The 23697-nt window shown below is 47.3% G+C and overlaps 4 protein-coding genes across 6 annotated transcripts in view; 1 reads left to right on the top strand and 3 right to left on the bottom strand.

The window, feature by feature from the left end:
* Window positions 1–1147: 1147 nt before the first annotated feature.
* LOC311312477 (trophoblast glycoprotein-like) lies at window positions 1148–2661 on the bottom strand (the record flags this gene model as incomplete). The annotated part of the gene is made up of 2 exons (XM_084442439.1): window positions 1148–2150; window positions 2399–2661. 2 exons carry the CDS (start codon window positions 2659–2661, stop codon window positions 1148–1150), a joined length of 1266 nt encoding a protein of 421 aa, XP_084298565.1.
* A 573-nt stretch (window positions 2662–3234) lies between these two features.
* LOC311312446 (transmembrane protein 222-like) lies at window positions 3235–6421 on the bottom strand (the record flags this gene model as incomplete). The annotated part of the gene is made up of 6 exons (XM_084442404.1): window positions 3235–3782; window positions 4782–4912; window positions 5414–5510; window positions 5611–5642; window positions 5823–5907; window positions 6306–6421. 6 exons carry the CDS (start codon window positions 6419–6421, stop codon window positions 3695–3697), a joined length of 549 nt encoding a protein of 182 aa, XP_084298530.1. The 3' UTR covers window positions 3235–3694.
* A 780-nt stretch (window positions 6422–7201) lies between these two features.
* Window positions 7202–17809, bottom strand: wdtc1 (WD and tetratricopeptide repeats 1). 3 transcript variants are annotated; one of them, XM_084442395.1, is made up of 16 exons: window positions 17761–17809; window positions 16254–16387; window positions 15623–15706; window positions 15462–15508; window positions 15117–15228; window positions 14832–15019; window positions 14370–14552; window positions 14123–14217; window positions 12257–12372; window positions 11904–11979; window positions 11686–11779; window positions 11384–11554; window positions 10537–10781; window positions 9910–10078; window positions 9525–9717; window positions 7202–9253 (listed from the first exon to the last, which is right to left on the bottom strand). In XM_084442395.1, the coding sequence occupies exons 2-16, from the start codon at window positions 16317–16319 to the stop codon at window positions 9056–9058; spliced, it is 2037 nt and encodes a 678-aa protein (XP_084298521.1). In that variant the 5' UTR covers window positions 16320–16387; window positions 17761–17809; the 3' UTR covers window positions 7202–9055. The 3 variants fall into 3 exon arrangements, with proteins under 3 accessions (XP_084298521.1, XP_084298520.1, XP_084298522.1); XM_084442394.1 differs by lacking the exon at window positions 17761–17809 and adding an exon at window positions 17501–17717; XM_084442396.1 differs by lacking the exon at window positions 17761–17809 and adding an exon at window positions 17501–17717 and having other exon boundaries at window positions 10546–10781.
* A 589-nt stretch (window positions 17810–18398) lies between these two features.
* Window positions 18399–23697, top strand: part of cep85 (centrosomal protein 85) — a 10465-nt gene continuing 5166 nt past the window's right edge. The window contains exons 1-6 of the mRNA XM_084442393.1: window positions 18399–18514; window positions 19032–19084; window positions 19430–19561; window positions 22009–22760; window positions 22908–23038; window positions 23470–23590. Of these exons, the coding sequence (XP_084298519.1) occupies window positions 19045–19084; window positions 19430–19561; window positions 22009–22760; window positions 22908–23038; window positions 23470–23590 (1176 nt within the window). The 5' untranslated portion in view covers window positions 18399–18514; window positions 19032–19044. The remainder of the gene's footprint in view (window positions 18515–19031; window positions 19085–19429; window positions 19562–22008; window positions 22761–22907; window positions 23039–23469; window positions 23591–23697) is intronic.

The following is a 23697-nucleotide window of genomic DNA, read 5'->3' as shown; positions in this document are numbered from 1 at the left end:
ACATCTTTAAAATGTTTACAGTATAGGATTGACATCTGTTACTTTGTTTTCTATTTTAATTTGTCCACTTGCTTTGGCAGTGTAAACATGTTTTGATCCCATGTCAATAAAGTCCTTTGAGTTGAATTGATAGAGGAAAGAGAGAGATAGAGGGAGAGAGAGGGAGAGAGAGGGAGGGAGAGAGAGAGAGATGCAGCTGCAGAGCCAGCAGGTGCAACTACAACAAAGATCCTTCATCCTGTCCCACTTTCCCTCTGTGCAGATGCTTAATCACCTCCCCTCAACAGAAGAGAATATTACATTACAGCACATGAGAGGGACAGGGCGGCACGGTCACTTGGCTAGCTCCCCCTAGTCGCGTGCTTAACTAAAACAGAAGGAAAATTGCAGAGCAATATCACTGAGGTAACATGTTTTATTGAGAAGCATGGCATCTACAATCATAGCAACATCCTATCATCTTACCTTACCTCTGCTCTATCTGGGTTCATAAATCAGATGTACCAGTGAAGGGTCCCATCTGAATGGGGATTTCTTCACATGTAACAGGGGATATGTGGCTAACTATTGGCTTTATTTGGTCTTAGTATTATTAATTCACACACACTCTGATTAATTTCACAAATAACTCCCTACATAAAACATTTAGCTCTATTGGGTGTCTACCTCTATGATAAAGGAACCCCGTTTTGCCAACATGCATGATCAACACCGTGCATCGCAAAGATCAATGTTCAAAGTTTGGGAAGTAAGTCTGACCAGTTTTGGAGGTTGTACATAGGTGTGTACTAAACCAGATTGGCCTCAATAGTTTTCCCACACAACAGAATATGAAATTCAATATCTTTTTAGAAAATGATGGAGTAAATGGACAAAAAACAGACAACATCACAAATGTTGTATTTTATTTTTGGACGTTTCTATAGTCAGCATGGAGCCACTTTACCTGAGGGTGGGTGTACTGCTGTTGTACCTCTGAAACTAAACGTCACTAAAGGGTCAGTGAGGATGACACTGTTGGCATTAATCATTATACATAACACAATGTATTTTACAGGTACTGTATATATACATCACTTAAGAGTTTGAGTTCAGTCCAGCTTATTCTGGCCTGGTGGAGTCCAAGACCCGGAGGGGCATGGCGGAATCACAAATCAACCGGAGGAGAGGTGGACACCTGTTTCAGCCGCGTGTCCGAGGGGATCGGAACCAGACAGGTGTCTGGAGGCGGCTGTGCTAAACGCTCATCTGGGTGAGCCTGTCCGTAGTGGGCGTTCCCCTGTATCCTCGCCGGACGTCCATCCGCGGAGAGCTGTCCCCGGCGCGGGTCCGAGTCGATCTCGTAGCGGTAGTGGTATCCCTCCAGCACGTCGTGGCAGGCGTCTCTTATGTCTACGATCCACTTTTTAATACCTCTGCGATTGAGATACAGCACCAGGAGGAAGACCATGCCGACGAAACCCAGCACCAGTCCCAGTAAGACGTAGGAGGTCTGCAGGGAGAGGTCCGCGACCTCTCCCTGGACTGGGATGTGGCAGCCGATGGTCTGGACCCCCAGCTCTCGCAGGCGCGTACCCCGGAACTCCAGTGGGGAGGCGCAGCGCAGCGCGTCCACGTCCCCCACCAGGTCCCGGGAGGCGTTCAGCCAGACGACAAAGTCGAGGATCTCACAGGCGCAGGCGAACGGGTTGTGGCTCAGCAGGACGCGGGCCTGTCCCCGTCCCAGCTTCGCTAGCTCTCGAAGGGTGTCCGCTCGGAGCGTCCTCAAGGTGTTGCGGGTGAGGTCCAGCACCTCCAGGCGGGCCATGCCTGAGAAGGTGCCGTTGTAGATGGACACCAGGGAGTTGTTGGGCAGGAGCAGGTGCTGCAGGCTGGGCAGGTGGGAGAACATGCCCGGGGGCAGGAGGACCAGGTGGTTCCCAGAGAGGTCCAGGCGGAGCAGCCCGGCCAGACCGCCCCAGCGCAGGGCTGTGGTGAGGTCGGTCAGGGAGGTGGAGTTGAACAGGGAGCGGCTGAGGTTGAGCTCCTGGAGAGGGCTGCCAGGTATGCTGAGGGCCTCGGGGTGAATCAGGGACAGCTGGTTGCAGCTCAGGTCCAGGTGGCGCAGGTTAGACAGAGCAAAGAAGGTATGCGATGCCACTTCTGTTATCCTGAGAAGGAAAGCGGACAGATAAAATAACATCTAATCTGTAACTCAACCATTTGTTGATCCATGTTTTCATATAAATTATCCAGCAACCCAAAGGACAAAAACAAGATGCAAAATATCAATATTAAAATAATATCCAATATCTAAATAATATCCAATATCAATAATGAACAAAAATACTGAACCTCTTAAATGGTATGCTGCAATGTGCAGTAAGGTAGTTCAGAGAAAACTTCCATATCCTCTCACCTATTGCTGCTCAAAATCAAATTCGTGACATTCTCCAGTTCTCTGAATGAATCAGGTCCAATTCGGTAAAGGTTGTTCCCCGTGATGATGACAGTCCTTGCGTGTCCTGGAATACCCTGCGGTATCGCGCGCAGATCCTTGAAGACGCACTTCACCGTGCGCGTAGCGGCGAAACATTCGCAGCCAAACGGACACTCCAGACACTGGTCGGGCGTGCAAAGCAGCGCAACACAAAATATAACAGGGATATTAAATCTACTCATGTTTTAACAATAAAGAATATTCTAGAAAAAAAATAACGCTTCACTGAGAAAAATATTACGGAGCGAGGTAGGCTATACGGCAACTTTCAAATCTCGAGTCCTACATATGAGTTGATCTTTTTCAAATTAATCAAGTGAAATACTCATGACTCCACTGCTGCACATCATCAGTGGATCAAGCGAATGTAAGTCTAGTTGAAATGTCGCGCAGAGTACCGGGGAAGAACAGGTGCACGTTTCTCTTAAAGGTACAGAGGACCTAACGCCCTGAAACAGAGATGGGCACAAGTATTGTTAGGATGTTGTAATTGTAATAACTGTTCACTGTGTGTACCTACAATATATGCGCAAGAGGCTCATATATAAAATGACAACTTGAACAAGTTCCAAATTGGTTATATTGCAAAGTCACAGACAATAAATAAATATACATATGCCTGTTTATAAAATAAGCTATAGCCTATTTTGAACAGAATAAATACAAATAAAAAACACTGCATGTATTGCTCTTCAACTGAATAAAAACAGAAAACAATTAGGGTACAATATGTGTTGGTCAGTTCAGTGTGCATTTCCTAAGCATTCGTGTTTCCTTTGACAATAGCAAATGAACACGTAACCCTACAGCATGCCAGTTCCATACCACATCTATCTTACAATGGTAGAGGACATTTGTAAGACAAGCAGCTTTTGACAGATGGCCCAAATTGTATTGGTTAACATAATGGGTCTCTGAAATAAAACGCTATTTGTGACTGTCCTCAAGACAAACACATACACGCAATATAGATGGTGCTTTCAGAACAGAGTAAAAACTGTATTTAAAGGTCACATCAAACATTTGTCTGCTCCCTCAGTAGTCATGGTACTGGCAATGTCGGTCCCAAGTTAGAAAGCTTGATATAACTGCACAACTAAGTGTCCTATGGAAATGTCATTCTGCTCAGTAGCCATAGAGTGTTCCATCTGAGCAGGAAAAGCTCCGGCGCAGTTCTACCCTCTCTCGTCTCCATCTCACTGCCCTGCTCCGTGATCAGCGCAGGTTGAGTGTCAGGAAGAAGGTGGCGATGACTCCGATAAGTAGAAGGAAGGGCAGCCAAGTCTTGAGGAACGCTGCACAGCTGAAGGACAGAGAGGATGATGACGTGGCCCTTTAATAGACCAATCATTAAAAACTGAGGTTTATAGACAGATATATATAGATATACAGATAGATAGATAGATAGATAGATAGATAATAGGTAGATAAGTACTTTACTGATAGATAAAATAGATACCAGTACTTTATTAATCCCCAATGGGGAATTTCATTTTTTGCAGCTAAAACACACAAATAACAACAGACAAACACTTTAACAACAAACAGTAGCAGTTCTAACGATAAAAACAGTCAAGCACTAAAAACAGTAGCCACAGAAAAAACATCAGTAAAAAACAGAAAACACAGTAAAAGTGCAGCTAAGACATAAAATACAACTAAGAGTGATTTAGTCCCTCACACTCCAAGCTGGCTCGGGTCGATGGAGTCTCGACAGTCAGGGGCGGGGGGGGGCGTTATATTTCAGCAGAGCTGTTTCAAAAACAACAACATGCTCTCCTACTCGACATCGATTTGTCATGTTGCCGGGACAGGTAAGGACAGTCTGTTAATTTACCCATCCATCCCCCCCTGCATAGTCCCACTCTCCCCCAAACCCAGAGAACCCCCCCCCACGCCAGTCTGTGTCCTACTGTCCTCCACCCTCGCAGTGGGAGCCCCGGTGGACAGGTGACCTACAGCAGTGACGTAGAGGGGGACACATCTGGCAGTGATGAATTACACAGCTCCTCTGCTGTTTAAAGACTCGGCGCCCCTGGGACTAGACTGCACATGCAGCACAAAGCCGTGACAGCAGCTCCCTATATGGGTCATGGGAGACTAATGAGGGGGGTTCTCACAGCCATATGTCTCCCCGTGTTTGGCGCTCCGTCCTGCAACACTTCTCCATAGTAATGCATGACCTTGAGAGCTCTGACCCCAACCCATCTGCATCACCATACACACACGACACCTCCAGCCGTATCACTGGACTGTAATATGATCACGATACCACTCGCCTCGGCGTCACCGGCTAATTTACCTGACGTGTTGGCTGTGGATGAGGGACAGGAGACAGATATTGAACATGTTCCAGGACGTGTGGTTGTCGTAGTGCATCAGGTTAAGGGCGAGTGCCACATGGGAGTGGCAATTATCACAGCAGAGATTATGCTGTGGGGAGCAGAGGCGCAATAGGCGTTAGTCACATCCACAACTTATCTCCTCTGGGTAAATATCATATGTTCTCTAAACTGGCTCCCTGTAGCAGCTCAAATCCAGTTTAAAACTCTGGTACTAGCCTACAGGGCAATGAAAGGAACAGGTCCCTCCTACCTCCAGGTCATGGTCAAGCCCTACACCCCCCTCCCGACCACTGCGCTCTGCTACCTTGGGGCGAGTGGCCCCTGCAGTCGATCGACACAGTCACAGGTCTTTATTAAGATTATGCTCTTTGTCACTTGTTTAGAAAGAAGATGCACTTCTGAGCTCTGGCGAGTACAAGTACATTGACTACCTACGTGAAATTCAATTATTTTAAGTAGCTTTCGATACAAGCATCAGCTAAATGACCGTAATGTAAGGTAATGTAATATCAAAATGCTGACTGCATGTCTACTACCAGCCCCTGTCCTATCTCTATCCCTCACAGTCAGTCTGCCCTGCATTGCATACCGGTCTGCGTTTGTACTCTTCTGATGCGTCATGCACTGCTTTGTCCCAGGCTGCTGGCCCATTGCCACACACCTTGTCAATGTCCAGTTTCCAGTACCTGAAGAAAGACAAGCTATTTTATAAGATGCTTTCATAATAACAACAATTAAAGATCTTCGTGCTGCCTGCCGGGCACACCGGCCAACATTAAAACGTACTTGGTTGGTCTCCCAAAACCCATATTGTCCTCCTGAAAGGCAAGTTGTGACATTTAGATGAACTGTCAGAAATAAGTTGTTGTTGTTGTTGTTGAAGGACTAGCCGCTAAAGCTAATGTTGATAGCTGCATACAACATAGATAAGAGTGTGCTGTATCAGAAATGTGGCAAAAGCTTAAGTGAAGCTTAACTTGAGCTATTATTTCACTCACAGAGACAAAGTAAGATCCAGCAAAGTCTCGTATCACTCCTGAAGAGGTGCATATGCCCATGTGACCTATAAAGGGCAACACCCACCTAAGAAGTACAGAACAGAAAATTCAGTATGGCATGGTAAATTCAGTTCAGATTTGTCCTGCATCATTGCGAATAGCTGGGGCATTATGCCTGGCCATTAAAGAGGTCACTGGCTGAATAAGGCATTATAGACCCCTTGCCTAGCACAGGCGTGCTACAACTCAACCTTCCATTAAACAGCACCAACGTAGCTTGATTATGTTCTTGACCTTTTAGTTCAATGACAAACGTTAGTTAGCTAATGTTCTCAAGCTTGCTAACTATCAAGCACTAACGTTAACGTTAGCGTTATTACCTGGCTAGCTAACGTTAGCTAGCGCTAGCACTGGCCACACAACAGAAAGCATACAAACTAGTAGACAGTAGGCTATCGTTAGCGTAGACAAACTGCAACTCACGACAGAATGGGAATTGGTGTCCAAACAATACAGTAAGGATAACGACAGTTTTTTCTGTCAATCTTATCTAATCCGCCGTGGTAATTCATCATTTCTTCGTCGTCTGCATCCGCCATCACTATCTGACATCACGTGACGCAAACAAAGCGGCGTGATGGAGACCCCCCATTGAGCCGGTAGACCGCTACCGTAGCCTACTTTGCGTGTCAAAGTGATGGTGTGCGTCAAGTTATGTAATATATAATGTGAGTGCAGTGAATTCTGCACTGCGTGTAGCTTTAGAAATAGTGTACTGTCATATGCATGGATGTTAAGGCAGACAGCAGCACAGGAATGGCTTAGCCCACTTACTATCTGCTGTCTATCCGAACCTATGTACAGTAGCTTACATAAGAGGGCTGCTCAATTTTTCACTTTCACTCACTTTTTGGGGGGTGTCCGTTATTTTTCATATCTGTCCAGGGACTGTAGATGAAAAGTAGCCGCCTTTGGCTAATTCTGACACATTTACTGCAGCGTTTATTAATGTAAAAAAAAAACAGATAACAAGGACATGTCCACAGCCAGAAGAGGGTGAATGACACAGTAACAGTTGTCTCTTTGCATATGCTTCATCATTATAACCTCTATTATTTTCTAGCTGGGTCACTTTAATTAGAGCATGTAGGACAGCGTGGCCAGGTGCTGTCTAACCCCCCCCCACACACACACACACCTCTTCTCTCCAGCCCGACTCACACACAAAAAAAGTACACTCAGCAAAAGCACAAAGACATTGATAAAGGATAGGGAAGCTATAACAGGGTTCATCATATTGTAGGCCAGGGACTCGGGGACGTCCTCACATGCAGCTTGCTAGCTCGGCAAGAACACCAGATGGATTGTCGGGGGGCTTGTGTGTAAGATCTGCACCTGGTAAACCTGAGGTACAATCCCACAGCACCATTAGCCTTCGTTCATTGGGTTCACAGAAAGCCAAAAAGGGACAAGCTGTTATCGATCCTCTTTTATTTTTCTTTTGCAGCCAGCTTGGTCACAGAGTTCCTCAAATAAAAATTAAACAAAATAACTCAAGATGATTTCAACAAAGAATTACAAGTGGAAGCCTAGTAGAGGATTCAGTCCTTACAAATATTCTGTGCCAAATGGCATCAGTGTGCAGAATTTGTTTGTTTTTTTGGTTGTACAGATGACCAAGGGGCTCACTGTCCTGTTTACAAATGACTACGGTGCCTCAGACAAACCTCATATACTGTAAGCAAGACCCCAACTTTCTGTAGGACTGTAGCAGTGCTGGATCCAAAGCTACTAGGAGGGGAAATCTCTTCCAAAACCTTCCCCCCAAATTATGCAAAGATCTGTTCAGAGGGAAAGTTGAAAGTGCTCTTATGAGGGAAATCTAGTCCCCAAATGCCATCAAATCTATAGTGTCTTTGACACAACTCCTAAGACGTGCTTGTGTTATATTAGTACTGGTGCTTTAACCAGGATTGCCAATACTCTCGTACTCTAGCAAGGGATCACTCCAAAACAGTTTGACAAAACATTGTCAATCAACAGCCCTATGAGGTTTAACCTCAACAGCATTACCTGTCTCTTCAGCTTTGCAAATGAGCATTGTTAGGTTAGAGTGAGTCTCCTGCATTTTTACATAAGCCTAGGCTTCCCTCTGATATGGACTATCATAACTTGACAATAAGAATCTACATAATACAAGTAAACATGAGACAATTTGTATACCTGTTACTAAACTGATATAGAACCCAATAAGATCTTGTAGAACGTCTTGAACACAAATGTGACATGGATCCTTGGCCTCTCAAAAATGAGCTTTCACATTTTATAAGATTGAACAGATGAAAACCAGATGGTCTGACTCTTCGGCCAGGGGAACCGCTTGTTTTGTCAGACAGGTAAAAAAAAAAAAAGGTGCCCCAATCCTTTCAACACATTTCATTTGGGTAACACTTCCAAGACTGAGGTAAACTAAACCCCTGTGCCTTCTTTCTCGGACAAACACTCCAACGACTTAAAAGATGGTCAAGTCCAACTCTGGATCAATGACATGGGTGCGGCCAGCAACCTTTCTGAAAGGGAGAGGCGCTGTAATCCTCGTCCACCGGAGACGCCATAGAGCGACGTCCTCTGAGCCTGAAGTCTAATCCTTCACTGCGGACGCTTTTGACTGTGGGGCCACGATCGGACCTGACGGCGACTCACACTGCCTTCCATTCGCAGTGTTCATCCCCAACGCGTTCCTGAGGAGAGTTTAGTGCTTGACTCGTCATTCGTGAGAGAGAGAGAGGGAGACAGGGGGCGTGATGTGGAGAGGTGTTCCCCTTTTCGTCAAGGTAGGCCCCCCCAGCCTCTGAGGGCGGAGGGGGAGGCTGAGGTGATGTTGCGGGCGGGGCGGCGGTCCCCTTCGGCCCCTTGCCGGATTCCCCTCCCCAAACTGGTCTCCTCCAATCCTGTGTCTCGTGGGTGGGGGGGGGAGGGGGGAGGGTGGCGGTGCATAGTGCAGTGATGTGACACGACATTCACTCAATGTTGCTTTCGTTTAGAAGGAAGAATTAAACATTGGAACAGAACATCTATGGTGCTATCCCCTCCTTGCACGCACACGCACACACACACACACACACACACAGACAGACAGACAGACAGGCAGGCCGGGGGAGTTGCGGGGCGGGGGGCGAGGGAAGGTGCATTGCAATCTGCCTCCTTGTCGTACGCGGTGTCTAAAGGCTTGCCTAGCTGGGCCGGCATTGCACTTGGCCCTCCGAGCTGTCCTCATCGTCGGAGCCCTCGGGCCCGCGGCCCCCGAGGCCCGTGATGCGGTAGCCCATGTTGAGCAGCATCACCTCCAGGGGGTCGGCGTTCATGCGCCGCTGGTTGGCCTGGGCGGCGCCCTCCATGTCCTCCACCACGCGCCCGTTCTCGCTGTCCGTCTGGGGGACGAGAGGGAAGGATGAGAAAGTAGGGCGACGCGTGGCGTCTTACTGTATAAAAACAACACTGATACTGAGATGATAATCAGATGGGCGTTATTATGTGTATATGTGTACAGTGCGTTGTTGTTTACAGCGTTTGGTTGTTTACCTCTGGTCTGGGGCTACGCGTGGCTTCTTACTGTATAAAACCAACCCTGATGCTGAGATGATAATCAGATGGGCGTTATTATGTGTAGTGCGTTGTTGTTTACAGCGTTTGGTTGTTTACCTCTGGTCTGGGGCTCCAGAGCCGCACCACTGGGTCGATACCGCTGGTAGCCAGGAAGCAGTAGCTGGGGTGTGGCTGGAGGCAGTTGACGATGGATTCATCTCCCTGGAGGATCCTCACCAGGTTAGTCGTCTCCTTCTCCCAGATGAAGAAGGATCCATCGTCTGAACCACTGACAATGTACTGCCCTTTACTATGGAAACACGAAAACATTACACTTCTAGGCCTTGTACGAGTTGGGTACTTTGTACCAGTGGCAGAGGTGATGCTACAGTAGTATAATAATAGTAAACTAACATTATTGCAGCTTCTACTGGAAGCGAATACAGATGAATACATTGTGATATGACAAAATGAATTCAAGAACCCGGCGCTTTCCGCTGACCTCCCGAAAAAGTTGGCCTCCTTGATGTCGGTGGTGGTGTTGCAGTGTCCACAGTAGCGGTGCTTGTAGTCGAAGCTGCGTTCTCTTAGGACCACCTCGTCCTCGGGGATGGACTCCTTGCGGCTGAACGTGTGGAAGCGGATCATGGAGCTGTTGGCCTTCTTGTCTTCTGTTTTTGACAGAAGCGGGGGGAGGGGGAGTGAACAATGCAGACTCCAACGCGGACTCAAACACAAACGGCGCGTGACAAATAGGGCTGGGTTAAAAAAAATCGAATCAAATGATTCAGAATCGATCCATGAATCCCAAAATCGATCTTTTATTTAATGAATGAATTAATAAATGAAGGAATGAATAGTTCATGAATTAATTCAATGATTCATTCATTCATTTATTTTTGGAAATCAGTATCGATACCCAGTCCTAGTATTGATGTGTTGCATAACTTGGCAGTCATGTAATTAAGGTTACAGCAAAAAAAAAAAAACGGGTTTAGTAACACTAACCGAATCGATATTGAATCGAAATAATCGATTCTGAACCTTGTGAATCGGAATCGATTCTTGATATTCGAATCGATACCCAGCCCTAGTGAAAAATAAACAGAGATGCCGTCGCTGCTCACACCTTTCTCACCAGAGTCGGTCTTGGAGAAAAGGGCGGCCTTGATGTCTTTATCCAGGGCGTCGCACGCGCTGCTGTGGGCCTGGTCTGGGAATTTCCCTTTGAAGTCATCCAGACACTCCAGGGCCTCGGCCACGTACTTCAGCTCGAAGAGGCAGCGCGCCAGCCTGAAGTGAGCCTTCAGGTGCGCCGGGTTGAGGGACAGGGCCTTCAGACAGTCCCGCAGGGCGTCGTAATGGTCGCCGTCCCTGGAATGACAATGAAGCGAAATGAAATCCCTCTCCGCGGACGTTCTCCGGGTAAATGGTAAATGAACTGCACTTATGTAGCGCTTTTCCACCTTAGCAGCACTCAAAGCGCTTTACAATGGCCTCTCATTCACCCATTCACACACACACTCACACACCAATGGCGGTAGCTGCCATGCAAGGTGCTAACCTGCTCATTGGGAGCAATTTGGGGTTAGGTGTCTTGCTCAAGGACACTTCGACATGGGGACAGTCGGAGCTGGGATTCGAACCACTGACCCTTCGATCATTGAACGACCTGCTCTACCAACTGAGCTACAGCCGCCCCCGGGGAGGGGGGGATCTCACGTGTGGCTTTGGGGGACTGAGAGCGCTATACCCAAGGCAACTCCTGCCCTTAACCAGTAAATATAGGCCACCTTTAGGGAAAGACTTGGGTATACCATCACTTGCTCTTTCTATTACTCATGGACTTCGTTAACTTGCTTACTTGTATGCGTGTAATGTTATGTGTTTTTTGTGTGGGGTTTGTAGTGTTTACCTATCTAGTGATTTGCCCTTCGGGGACAATAAAGATTCACTGGATTGAATTGAGAGCGTACCACTTGCGCTTCATGTAGGCGGCGGCACGGTTCCCGTAGAGCATGGCGTTGCGGCCGGCCTCGTGGATGCCCAGGCTGTACAGCTGGATGGCCTGGGTCCACTGTTGCCGGGCGAATGCGTCGTTGGCCTGCTGCTTGATCCTCTCCAGGTGAGGGGGGAGGTCGCCAGCACTGAGACGGGAAAGAACGATGACAGGCCGGAGGTATGACGGGGAAATAATTAACGCGGGAGTATTTATCAGCGCTCTGCGAGTTCCGCGAGCGGCGGAACGAACGATTGAAAACGAGTAGAGGACACTCACCCCAAACAGATCTTGCTTTCAGCTAATCGGAGGTGGCTGGCGGGCAAGTGTAGTCCGTTGGATACGCCGTTGGTCGTCTTACCATTCTGCACATCTGTGGATAAGATCCCAGCTTTGACCTTTGACCTCGCATCGACTATTGGTGAGCAGATTTGTAGTGTACCTCGCTGTGTGTGTAGCTGTGTTGTAAGCTTGTTTTAGGTTTGCGTGTGTCATACCTGCTGTCGACTGGCACTTCTTGGGGAGTAGATAGGTATATGGCCTCTGTTTGAACGTCAAGTCGAATAGATACACCTAGAAATGAAAGAGAGAAAAAAAAAACACCAGTGCTAATTTGAACCCTACCACGTAGGAGAGGCGATTGGCCATAAATAAAGTGTGACTCTTTCGACTCTAGTGGGCACTGTAGTGCAGTCAATGTCAATTTAATTTTATTAATATAGCACCATTAAATCAATGTAGCGCGTAAGTGCTTTACATAAAAAGAGGTGATAAAAACATAAATCATATCGACACAGTGAGAACAGATTTAAAGGAAACAGTAAAAGTTAAAGTAAAAGTGGTGCGTTACCTGTTCTCCACCCATGTTAACTAGCAGCTCTGTGCCGTCGGGGCTGAATGTGACGTAGGTGGCCACCAGCACCCGCAAGCGGTTGTTGTAGTCAGGGAGCTTCACGGGCAGGTGCCCTAGAGTGAAGGAGACGAGGAGAGGAGATGAGGAGACCAGGAGAGGAGGGATGGTAAGAGGCATGCGCCAACTCTGTCCTGGATCAAATTAAGAGCCGCAATCGTTGATTTGATTGACGTTGTCAAAACTAATTAAAAGTCACCTGATATATTGTTTCAGTGAGCCATAACATCCTAATAGCGTCCTACAGTACTTCAATGACTCATCCCTCCCAGTACTTCAATGACTCATCCCTCCCAGTGGCCTGGCTGTTGTTATTCCAGCATTTCCGCCTGTGAGTTCAATAGCCACACTGTGTCTTATAGCCATTCGTTTGTAAACAGGTTTGCATGAGTCTCTTACTACCATCTAAGCGGAATTTATTGGTCAAATAAAACCACTGATCGCAGCTTTAACAGGTGTGTGGACAGAGTTACAAAACACAAGTAAACTAAACAAAACAAAAACATTCCCCAATCAGCAGCCCTGGATGAACAAGAGCGGTTCGCCTCCTGCTCAAAGCAAGAGACGCAGCCTTCAGGTCTGGAGGCCGGAGGCTCACAGCTCAGCCAGGGCCAGCCTGAGGAAGGGAATCTCCAAGGCCAAACACAGTTAGAAACCCAAGATTGAAGAGCACTTCAACTCCTCTGACCCAACCAGGCGGATGTGGCAAGGACATCAGACGATCACAACCATCAAACCAGCCGGCACCGTGGCCCCCATCCAGCCGCCCCCGACGAGCTCAACTACGTCTATGCTCGCCTCGACCGGGGAAATAAGGTCACGATCCTCAAAGCCGATCTAACACCCGGTGAGCGGCCTCTCACACTCCATCTCAAACGTCCGCCCCACCCTGAGCAAGGTGAGTGCACAGACGGCAGCTGGCCCTGATGGAATACTCCATGCTTAAGAGTCGGCGCAGAAGCAGCTGGCGGGGGATCTTTATGGACATTTTCAATCTGTCCCTGGCCCACGCAGGCGGTTGTACCCATTAGTTTCAAGACCGCCATCACCGTGCCAGGGCTCAAGCACTCCGCTGATACAGCCCTTAATGAGTTCTGCCCTTTCGCACTCACCTCCATCATCACCGCCAAGTGCTTCGAGAGATTTATGCTTACTTTTCCTGTCCTACTTATCTGTAAATAATACTATACTTTGCACTTCTGGTTAGATGCCAACTGCATTTCTTTGGCTTTGTACCTGTACTCTATGGCACACAATAACAAAGCTGAATCTAGTCTAATCTAAACTAACAAGATGTGTCCTACCAGGACCACTTACCCACTGGAAGGAGTAGCTCATTAACACTACTTTGTTCAAATAGCAGACAGCCTATACACTGACATATGTAACAGAGTTCAACATGAGAGTAGCTGGTGAAACTCACTCCCTAAAGGAGCGCTGACAGTCCCTCCAAGAGGGACGTCCCTATTGGCGCAACCGTCAGCGCGTCCGCCTCACAAGCCGGGGTTCTAATCCCGCCCTGGCCATGCCGAAAAGCATGGGTTATATTGGTGCCATGACCTGGATGTCAAGTGGAGTGAGTTTCGAGGGGTGAGTGTAACCGAGTGAAACTCACTCCCCAAAGTTCCCCAAAACTCAATCCCCAAATTCACTCCCCAACTCCCTCCCCAAAGGAGCGCTGACAGTCCCTCCAAGAGGGACGTCCCTTGGCGCAACTGTCAGCGCGTCCGCCTCACAAGCGGGAAACCCGGGTTCTAACCCTGCCCTCCTGGGCATGCCGAAACGTATGGGTTTGCACACACACACCTGCGACATAATACTGCCCTGCTCCATCTGGTATTGGCTTCTGTCTGTCGCAGAACGTGTGCACCCCTGCCGATGTGCTCTGATTCATGGACTTCCTGTGAGAGGGATAGAGGAGGAATAAACGGCAGTGGTCAACAAACCAAGTCATCTGTGTGTGAGGGGTTAAGATAATACTCTAGTTTTACGAGAGAATACTATATAGAGCTCATTTCGTAACCAGCAAGTTCTGACAGTGAAGAGGACTGACCTATGGTTGTGGATCATACGAATGTCGTAGAGGCGAACGAATGGGCCGTTGGCGCCCACTGCAAGGTAGTTATTATCCCGTGGGTTGACAGCCAGACACTTGGCCTCCACCAGCTGGCCACAGTATTCCGTTAGGTCGATGAGTACCTCCGATTGTTTACTGCTCTCCCTAAGGTCGTATTGCCTACATGTGGGGATGTATATATATTCAGGGTCATGAAGAGGAAATATACAGTACAAATGTTTGACAGCTTGCTCAAAAGTGGACTGACACTGAATAAAGGGAGATAAGGTTGAACTTCAGAGGGGTATTGAGGCTGTACATAGATAACCAATACTGGCAAGAGTCAAGGCCGAGAGTAAAAAACAGACTTGTGCAAAACATAATTCAACCCCAGTATGTATTCTATGACTTCAGAATACATTTTTAATAGATTCAAAGCATGTTTCAAATGACTCTGACCTGATTATGCCGTCTTCTGCAGCACTCCAAAAGGTATTGGGCCACATGGGCGCCGTAGCGATGCGTTTCACTCGGTTGGTGTGGTCGGAGAACATGTGGATGGTTTCCTTGACCGTGATGTCGTGCACGTGGACCTTCGTGTCGGCAGCGCCCGTCACTATGATGCGGTCTCCGGAGTGAGGGAGGAACTTGGCGGGATAGAAAAAATAAGAATAAAATGTAAATAAAGAGCACAAACTTCTTGAGAATGACACGGGCTTCCTGATAATTCCCCTCCTGTCTCACCTTCACTGAGAAGATGTTCGCCGCGTGACCTGTGTGCATAGTGGTGAGCTTCTTGTGTTTGAAGGGATCCCAGATGATGGCGTGCTGATCGTCCGAGCCTGAGGCTAGCAGACTAACAAACAAAAACAGAGGATAAATGTCATATACAGTATACAGTACAGGATAAAGCTGTGTGTGGTACAGTAGAGATATGATCTGTTAGTTTCAGGTCAAGGTTCAAGGTAGCCTTATTTGTCACATGCACAGAGATGCAGAGTAAACCATGCAGTGAAATGAAGAGAGAGTGCTCATGTTGTTGTGCTAAAAACAGTAAGATCCAATAAGATTACTAGGATCAGGACTTACTCTCCCTTTTCGTTCCATTCCAGGCAGTTGACACACCCTGTGTGGCCCTGTTAAAAAAATGAATAACAAAACAGAAATATTGGGGACTTGCACAAACACGTGTATGCAAATGTACACATATGCACACATTAGATGAAGACGTGTGGTAGGCATTCTTTTACCGGCAGCTCAGCCTCCAGCTCAAGTCTCTTGATGAACGGGTCGGTCACATGATAGGTTCTTTGGAAGCCCAATGCTCTCTTATCCTGCAGACATAAATCAAACATCTCATATCTATTGGAAACATTCCTCGGTCCAACAAATGCATTCCTTGGATTGATGATTAGAGTTTTTGCTACATTTAAGATTGAGTGCATTGCCTATTGTGTTGCTTTACCTGGGGTTTTGTTTTAGCTAAGGAATGGGATTGCTGAGGCCTTAGGCGTCTCTAGGGCTGGGTTAAAAAAATCGATTAATCGATTCAGAATCGATTCATGAATCCCAAAATCGATCTTTTATTGAATGAATAAATGAAGGAATGAATAGTTCATTAATTCATTCAATGATTCATTCATTCATTCATTCATTTTTGGAAATCAGTATCGATACCCAGCCCTAGTATTGATGTGTTGCATAACTTGGCAGTCATGTAATTAAGGTTACAGCTAAAAAAAAAAAGGTTTTAGTAACACTAACCAAATCGATATTGAATCGAATCGAGATAATCGATTCTGAACCTTGTGAATCGGAATCGAATCGATTCTTGAAATTCGAATCGATACCCAGCACTGGGCGTGGCGTATTTGGACTCACCCGGATCTGCCTGTGCAGGACGTCTCTGGTGATGTTCACAGCAGACATCGCCTCACCGCAAATCATAGAGCACTTCAGGAGGAGGGTCCAGAGTTCAGTGGTCAGATAACATCTGGCTTACTGTCCTTCTTAGACTGGAATTAAAAACATGACAGAGTGAGACATCAAGAGAAGGCTTGCTGAGGATGAACATGCCATGCCTATATCACTGGCTACTAGATGTGTTGTTGTGGCCACAGGCCTGCGTACTAGTAGTAGTACTAGCACTAGTACTTTATTAATCCTGGGGGGGGGGGGGGGATTTCCACTGTTACAGCAGCAGAAGACAATACAATAACACAGTAACGAAGTAACTAGCTTCGAGAACCGTTGGTTCTCAAGCCTAGTGGCCCATAGGGCAGGAGCCTATCTCCTGATTCCTTAGCATGAGGCAACTTGATCCCCTGGACATGACACTAGTATGTCACAGGGACTTGCCCCCAATTCAACCCTCGATGCTGAGTGCAACACAGGGAGGCATTGGGTACCCTTTTTGTATTCTTTGGTATGACTCGGCCGGGGATCGAACCCCCGCCAATCTCAGGGCAGACACTCCAACCGCAAGGCCACTGAGGTGGACAATAACACAGTAGAATAAAAATGTATGTATATATACATATATACACACAGAATATACAGTAATCGAAATATACACGAGTGCAAAGAAACAAGTATATAACAACAGGTAGATTCCCTAGCATGCCTACATTGTGCAAGAAACATGTATTAAGGTTCCCTAGTGCCAGGGAATAACATCCCTTCTTTGGTGGCTAACCTTAGCTAAAACAATAACAATTGGTGATATCATAATTAATCACTGAAGTCAAGACTGCAATAAAACTAAGATGATATATAATATATTGTCGTCGTACATTCCACTTATCATAACTTTAGATCAGCTGGTAAGCAAGCTAGCCAGCCATGTTTTCCCAAACAAAACAGCTGTTTGGACAAATAACAGCTAGCTAGCTATAGCTGAGCAAGCCACCTAGCACAAGAGTACTACTTCATTAAAACCCGAGACTGACAGGAAGACAGTATTGTCATTCAACAACATGTCATTAATCACAGCAAGACATTCATCTAACGTTAAGCATGTAGCAATTCTAGCTAACTAGCAAATTGCATAAGTTAGCTAGCTAGCCTAACGTTAACGCTATTTCAGAAATACAAACAAGCGTAGTTTTGTTAGCTGGCCAGCTAGCTACCTGTGTGGGTCGGGCCTTTCTTCAAAAGCGCTATTGCTGCCCCCAGCCCAGCAAGTTGCCGAGCTAGCCAGTCTATAGGTAGTTGTTAGCTGCTAGCCTAGCATAGCTAGCATAGCTGTCGTAACCTTATTTAAATTAGCTCGTTGTCAGCTGATTGCTAGTTAGCTGGCTTGTTGACACTTCTCCGATATAACGACAAAAGACAAAATGCTGACAAAAGTTCTCCATATCACCAAGCTAGCTACCTAGTATTTTAGTACCTAGCACAGTGCTCTTGTAGACTTGACTGACACGAATCGAGCCCTCCCACTAAACGTAACGTTATCTAGCTAGCTACGTGTGTTTGTCCCATGGATGTCCTCCCGTTTTGGATCGATTGATTCTACGAAGGAAAAAAGTGTAAGTAACGTTACTCTACTACGTGAATTGCAATGCTTCATCTGTTTTGTCGTAACCTGGGATGACGGCAAATAAATGAGTCCGGAGATTACGGATATCATGTAAACTAATTTTTTAGGAGGCCAGCCAACGAAGGTGCGAGTTTTATTATTATTATTATTATTATTGTATATCATACATAATGATATATATAAAAACGTATTCTGTTTGATGACGAGTCATGATCATGATGATACAGACAATATATCCTTTATTTTCAGATACCAAATAAATAATATATCAATGTATTTATAAATGTGAGACATTAGACATTACGCAAGAAACCAAGAAACGGAAAAAGGTACAGAATGTTCCTTTGTTGCCCCCAGGCGGCAAGTCACAGAGGAAGGGAGTAAGGAGCATTAAATTGCCTCTCTTTTTTAATGCCTGGGCGGGACTCTGACTTGATGGCCCGAGTTCTGGAGATTTTCAATCAGAAGCGCTGCTGAGCCAAGTGAAGAACAGCTGCTGGCAACAAACGGATCTTTGTTTAGGATTTACAAAGTCAGGTCGCTACCCATGAGATAATATCCGTGGCATCCTCTCCGAGAGTTTGTACTTTAAGGTTGTAGACGGGTATGTTAAATTAACTTATTATGTCAGTTGCTAGCCTAGCTAAGGACGTTTGTTTATGAAGCATACTAGCTAACGTTCGCGTTAGCAAGCTGCTAGCTAGCTTAACGTAGCCTAGTTAGCTAGCTAACTAACCGTTTAGACTGTTACTTGTTAACATAGCTAGCTAGCCTACAGTGGATAGCTACTGTAGTTTCTGCTACTATATAGAAACTAACTGCTGTTGGCTACTATATAGGAAACAATGTAGCTAACGTAACGTTAAGTTATCTAGCACTACACGGCGTTGTCTAGTTTATGAGTGAGCGAATTGTCTCGTTTTTCAGGTTATAACAAAAGAGGATCCGTGTTCACAGAGCAGAGAATTAGTCACAGAGCAGCTAACACAGTGAACGGATCTTCCACTTATAACCATCAATGTGTCTCTTATAAATTAGCACAGACTCTGACCAAATAGTTAATAATCCGTGAATCTAATTGTTAATTGTGTGTCGCTCAATCTCCTCTTACTCTCAAACAGGTAACTGAATGAAATGACCACTTCACAGAGGTACCTAGAGCCCAAGCTGTCAGGTGAGCCTAGTAAATGTGGACACTGTTAAGGACTAAAGCCGCATGTACACTGTGCGATAAAACCCACGATTCCGAGGTCGTAAGGTGGTCATGGGTTGTCTCAGACAATCGTAGCTCATCGTATGCAAAATTGGGACTCGCAAGTCGCACAGTGTGAGAAGGTGTACGATCTGCGATTCATTGCTACGACGTTCTGCGACGAGGCTACGACCTCCCGACAAAATATCTGGCATGTCAGATATCTTCGTCGTAGATCGCAGATCACAACGCTGTATACTCAGTGTTGATGATTCGTCTGGTCTTGACATGTTTACCCCCCCCCCCCCCCCCCCCATGTGTTCCTAGCTGGGTTCCCTGACATGGAGTGGCAGACGCCAGCTGTGTCTGACAAGTTCCAGAGCCGCTTTGGCCGGCATCCTGGGACATTGGACAGTGGGGACACGGGCCTTTGCGTCATCCCATCTGACAGCACAGAAGGTGAGAACACCCCCCCCCCTTCTCTGTTCTATGCTCATGTGTATTATGCAACTACTTGATGATGATGGGGGATATCTGTGGCTCTGACAGCTTCTCTCTCTCTCTCGCTCTCTCACTTGCCCCTTCCCCCCCCCCCTCCCTCCTCTCTCTCTCTCTCTCTTTCACTCTGCTATGTTTTGAAGAGGAGTCAACATCCTCTGTGTTTAATTATCTCAGACTATTTATAGGCTGGGAGATGTGTTCATGATCCTCGGATGCTCAGGAGATTTACAGAGGTAGATTATATTCACAGCTAAAAATGCCCCCAGGCACTGTTTCACCCAGTACTGGTGGGTCTAATCAGGGATGGAGGGGGGGGTCCAGGATTGGCCAGCTAAATGGAAACTCTGAACCCGTGTCCCTGGCTCTTGGCTGAGTGTTACATGTAATGCTGACAGATTAGCTGCACCCACCCGGTGATTTAAATGAGAACATCAGTTGAGAGTTCGGCCTGGTTGTGAAAAGGTATGTATTCCATGCCCAGTTGAAGTTCAGGCTGAGGTCTGTTATTGTTGGTCTGTGACTGTGGGCTTGGGAAGCTGCATTTTGTGAGGTATTACAGCCTAACTGTCATGTCAGACAAGCAGATGTTGCTGGTACAACCTTGTACCGCTGCTGTAACCGATGACATTGCCTAGCAACTTGAGTCCTGACGCCTGCAGTAGGCCTATTCATGTCTAACACTATTATGAGAGTTCAAGGGTCATTCTCCAAGCTCATCCCTCACACAAGTTGTTCAGTGGTTTTTTGGAAGGAGTGAGGATTGGTCTTTGTTTTTTTTGGTCTGGCCGCACACAACATAGGCTAGCCGTTCCTTATGTAATGTTGAACAGCTTTACTATACTTTGGGTGTGCTGGAATGCTTCGGCAGAACAGAACATTTTCTCAGAGCAGTTTCGACTTGTCTTAACAGAATCATGAATCATTCAAACCCCGGGGCACTTTTAACATGCAAGGGTGTTTTAAAGCTTTTCTCTGTAGACTAAAAAAACAGGCTATCTTTTTCTGTCTAACTCTTGCATACACATATATGATGTTTGGAACAGTGGGAGGGGGCTAAGGTGCTTAAATAAGCAGCTCCCCGCAGATCACCCTGTAATTTGAGAGGGGGGGTTATAAATACCCCCTAACCTTTCCCTGCGTGTGCCTGTTTGTGTGTGGCAACGCAGTGCTTGGGAACAGGGTGGTTTAGTCGTTGTGTAGGACAATACTCCCTGGGGTGCAGCCTGGCCTGCCCACTGTCCTGTGCTTGCTGTCTACAGCAGCCTCAGAGTTCCTCGGTTCTCTCGGCGCTGCCGTTCCAGAAATGCAGAGAGAGGAATTCCACGTCAGTATAAACCGCCTCGCAGTTGACTTCTTCACAGCTGTGATAAAATGCCACCGTTAATAACAGCCTTTGTTGCTGAGTTCCAGGTGAGTAAAACTCCGCAAGTGCCTAAAGTTTGTAATGCTTTTCTGATTGCTGTTATGCAACAGCATGCGTGTCAGGGGGGTCCTCCTGTTCGCAGTCTCAGTGGTTTTCCCTACGTTTGACCATTTTTACGGATTGTACAGTGCTGTGAAGTGGAAGGTTCTTATTTTTTGTCTTGCCTCATGAGTCCTAAGACTTGATGGTACTTGAGAATTTGAGAATGCTTGTCTGTTCTTGCATGTGGTGGAGGGGTAAAGGATTCTTGGTAGGTGAATGAATGGTCTTTCTTTACATTGGCAATGAATAAGGTGACTCCTCACCTAATTGTATTGAGTTATACATTTAGAATGCGCAGGGCGGAACCTGTGGGACCAAAGTATTCCTGACCAAGCTGCTGTTAGTTGTGATTTACAAATCGTGGTTGCCCTGTACTCTAGGTCAGGCAGCAGTTGCTACTGCTAACCTGCTAGTCAGTGGTGTCACTTGACAAAGTAGGCCACCCACACACTGTGCATCTGTGTATTTCATCACTACCTGAAAATAGATGATTGGTACACACCAGTGCTATAGATATGGGATCTTGCCTCAGTTTGTTTAGACAAGTGATGTGATGTCCAATAAGAATCAGTGAAAGCTTTTTTTATTGATTAGTCTTGCATTGCCAGACCGATCTCCACATTTTATTTACACTTTGCCAGCACTAGAGAAAGCTCTGGCTGTACTCATTCGAGGATAGGGGGAAAAAAACGCTGTAATGCTCTTTAAACTAATCACAATTATCTTCGGCAGAGTGGGTTGCCAGGTTGTTGTTGTCTGAGAGAATCTCTCATCGCCACTGATTGGCCGACCACATGAATCGGTGCCACTGATCGGGCAGTAATGAACGAATGACGAGGCCTATCCCCAAAACCTACATCTGTTAAGCCAGAGTGTTTATTGATTAACACTGAGCAGGACTGCCAAGCTAATCGTTGCCTTTGTCTCTCCATCACTTCAGATTTTTGCAGCTCCAGCAGCAGCCCCTCGTTCCAGCCTATCCGCAGTCAGATTCCCATCCCCACCGCCCATGTCATGCCGTCCACGGCCGGAGCCCCGGCCTCCAAGCCCCAGCCCCGCGCCCAAGATGAGTTCCAGGCTTCTGCTGATTCCCACCGGCCCTCCTCTGGCTCCAGAACCTCCAGCGGCGCCAGCTCAAAGTCCTCTCTGTCCAAATCGGCGTCCTCTCCAAACCTGGACGCCCAGCCCAGCGTAGACCCCGCAGGAGGAGCCAAGCCGGACTGCCTGAGCCGATACCGCAGCCTGGTGAACGGACTGGACCACTCGCTGTTCCCCGCGGGGGACCACTCTCGGCTGGACGAGGGCCAGAGGTTTGACACCCCCGCCGTGGAGCCCACGCTCAACCAGTCCACTCTGCTCGGGGGGTTCTGCCCAGACGTCAGGCTCCACCTGCAGATGACCGGAGCGAGGGACATCCCGGCCTACGGCGCCGAGGTCTACCGGGGAGCCGCGGAGCACTTGTACAAGGCTCTCCCCGAGGCCAGGCCCGGGGCCCTGGGCGGCCCAGAGGCCTGCGGCCAGAGGAGCGGCCAGCACGCCGGGGTCTACCCCGGCCCCCTGGGCCTGCTGAGGGAGCAGGCGGGGGCCAAGGCCTACGAGCCCCTGCTGCAGGACAGGTGCAGCGAGCTGCCCGGCTGGCAGCAGCAGAAGCAGCAGCTGGAGAGTCTGCGCCTGCAAGTGGAGCAGCTCCAGGTGAGTCCATGACCAGGTCTGGAGAGAAAGGGGACTGATTTTTGGTTTGAAAGATTCAGGCAAACATTCACCAAAAAATGAGCTAATTTTGGAGTATAATCAGTCGATGTGAGAATCTGCCCATCCAAACTTTTCCTGTTTGTTCAGTTAATGACCGTAGGAGGTGGCCAGTACTCGTCTCTGTACTCGCCCTCCCTGCACCCGGAGGCGGGCAAGTGGGACGCTGTGGTCAAGGCCAACGAGAGTCTGCTGAAGGAGAAGGAGATGGTCATAGAGAGGTGATCATCATCATCACATCTCAACAAGCAGGGTTCCCGTGGGGAAAGTCTCAAATGTAATCATCACAATTTAGGCCTAAAACGGTCTTAAATGTCTTAAACTTATTGGAGAACACCCAACTAGCAACTGAGCATTCACACAACCTTAGTGCTTCTTTCATAGAAATGTTCCTGTAATTTTCATTCATACTTTTTTTTCCGCCAGTATGGCCTTGAAATAGGTATTAAATTCAAAGTGGTCTTAAAAAGGTCTTAAACGTGTAATTAACATGCGGGAACCCTGCCAAGGAATCTTTAACACAAACCTTGCTGGCCAAGCTGGGATATTTGCTGCCGATGCCGTGACTTGATGTCAGAGTGTTTGACTGAGTGTTTCCCGTGTTGTTGTGTTGTGTTGTGTGTGCTGTGTTGTGTCCTGTTGTGTCCTGCAGACAGAAGCAGCAGCTGGGCCAGCTGGAGCAGCGGTTGAGGGACAGTGAGCTGCAGGTCCACGGAGCCCTCCTGGGCCGGGGGGGAGCCCCGTACGGAGACGTATGCCTGCTCAGACTGCAGGTATGCTGCTGGCCACGCACGCACACACACACACACACACACACCGAGTTGAACACGCATCCACACACGTATACATTGAGACGAACGTACATTAATAAACACGCTTG

The sequence above is a fragment of the Borostomias antarcticus genome (assembly GCF_949987555.1).
Source record: "Borostomias antarcticus genome assembly, chromosome: 8".
Classification (NCBI taxonomy): domain Eukaryota; kingdom Metazoa; phylum Chordata; class Actinopteri; order Stomiiformes; family Stomiidae; genus Borostomias; species Borostomias antarcticus.
The sequence above is the reverse complement of the archived record's forward strand: the minus strand, read 5'-3'. Positions and strand labels throughout refer to the sequence as shown.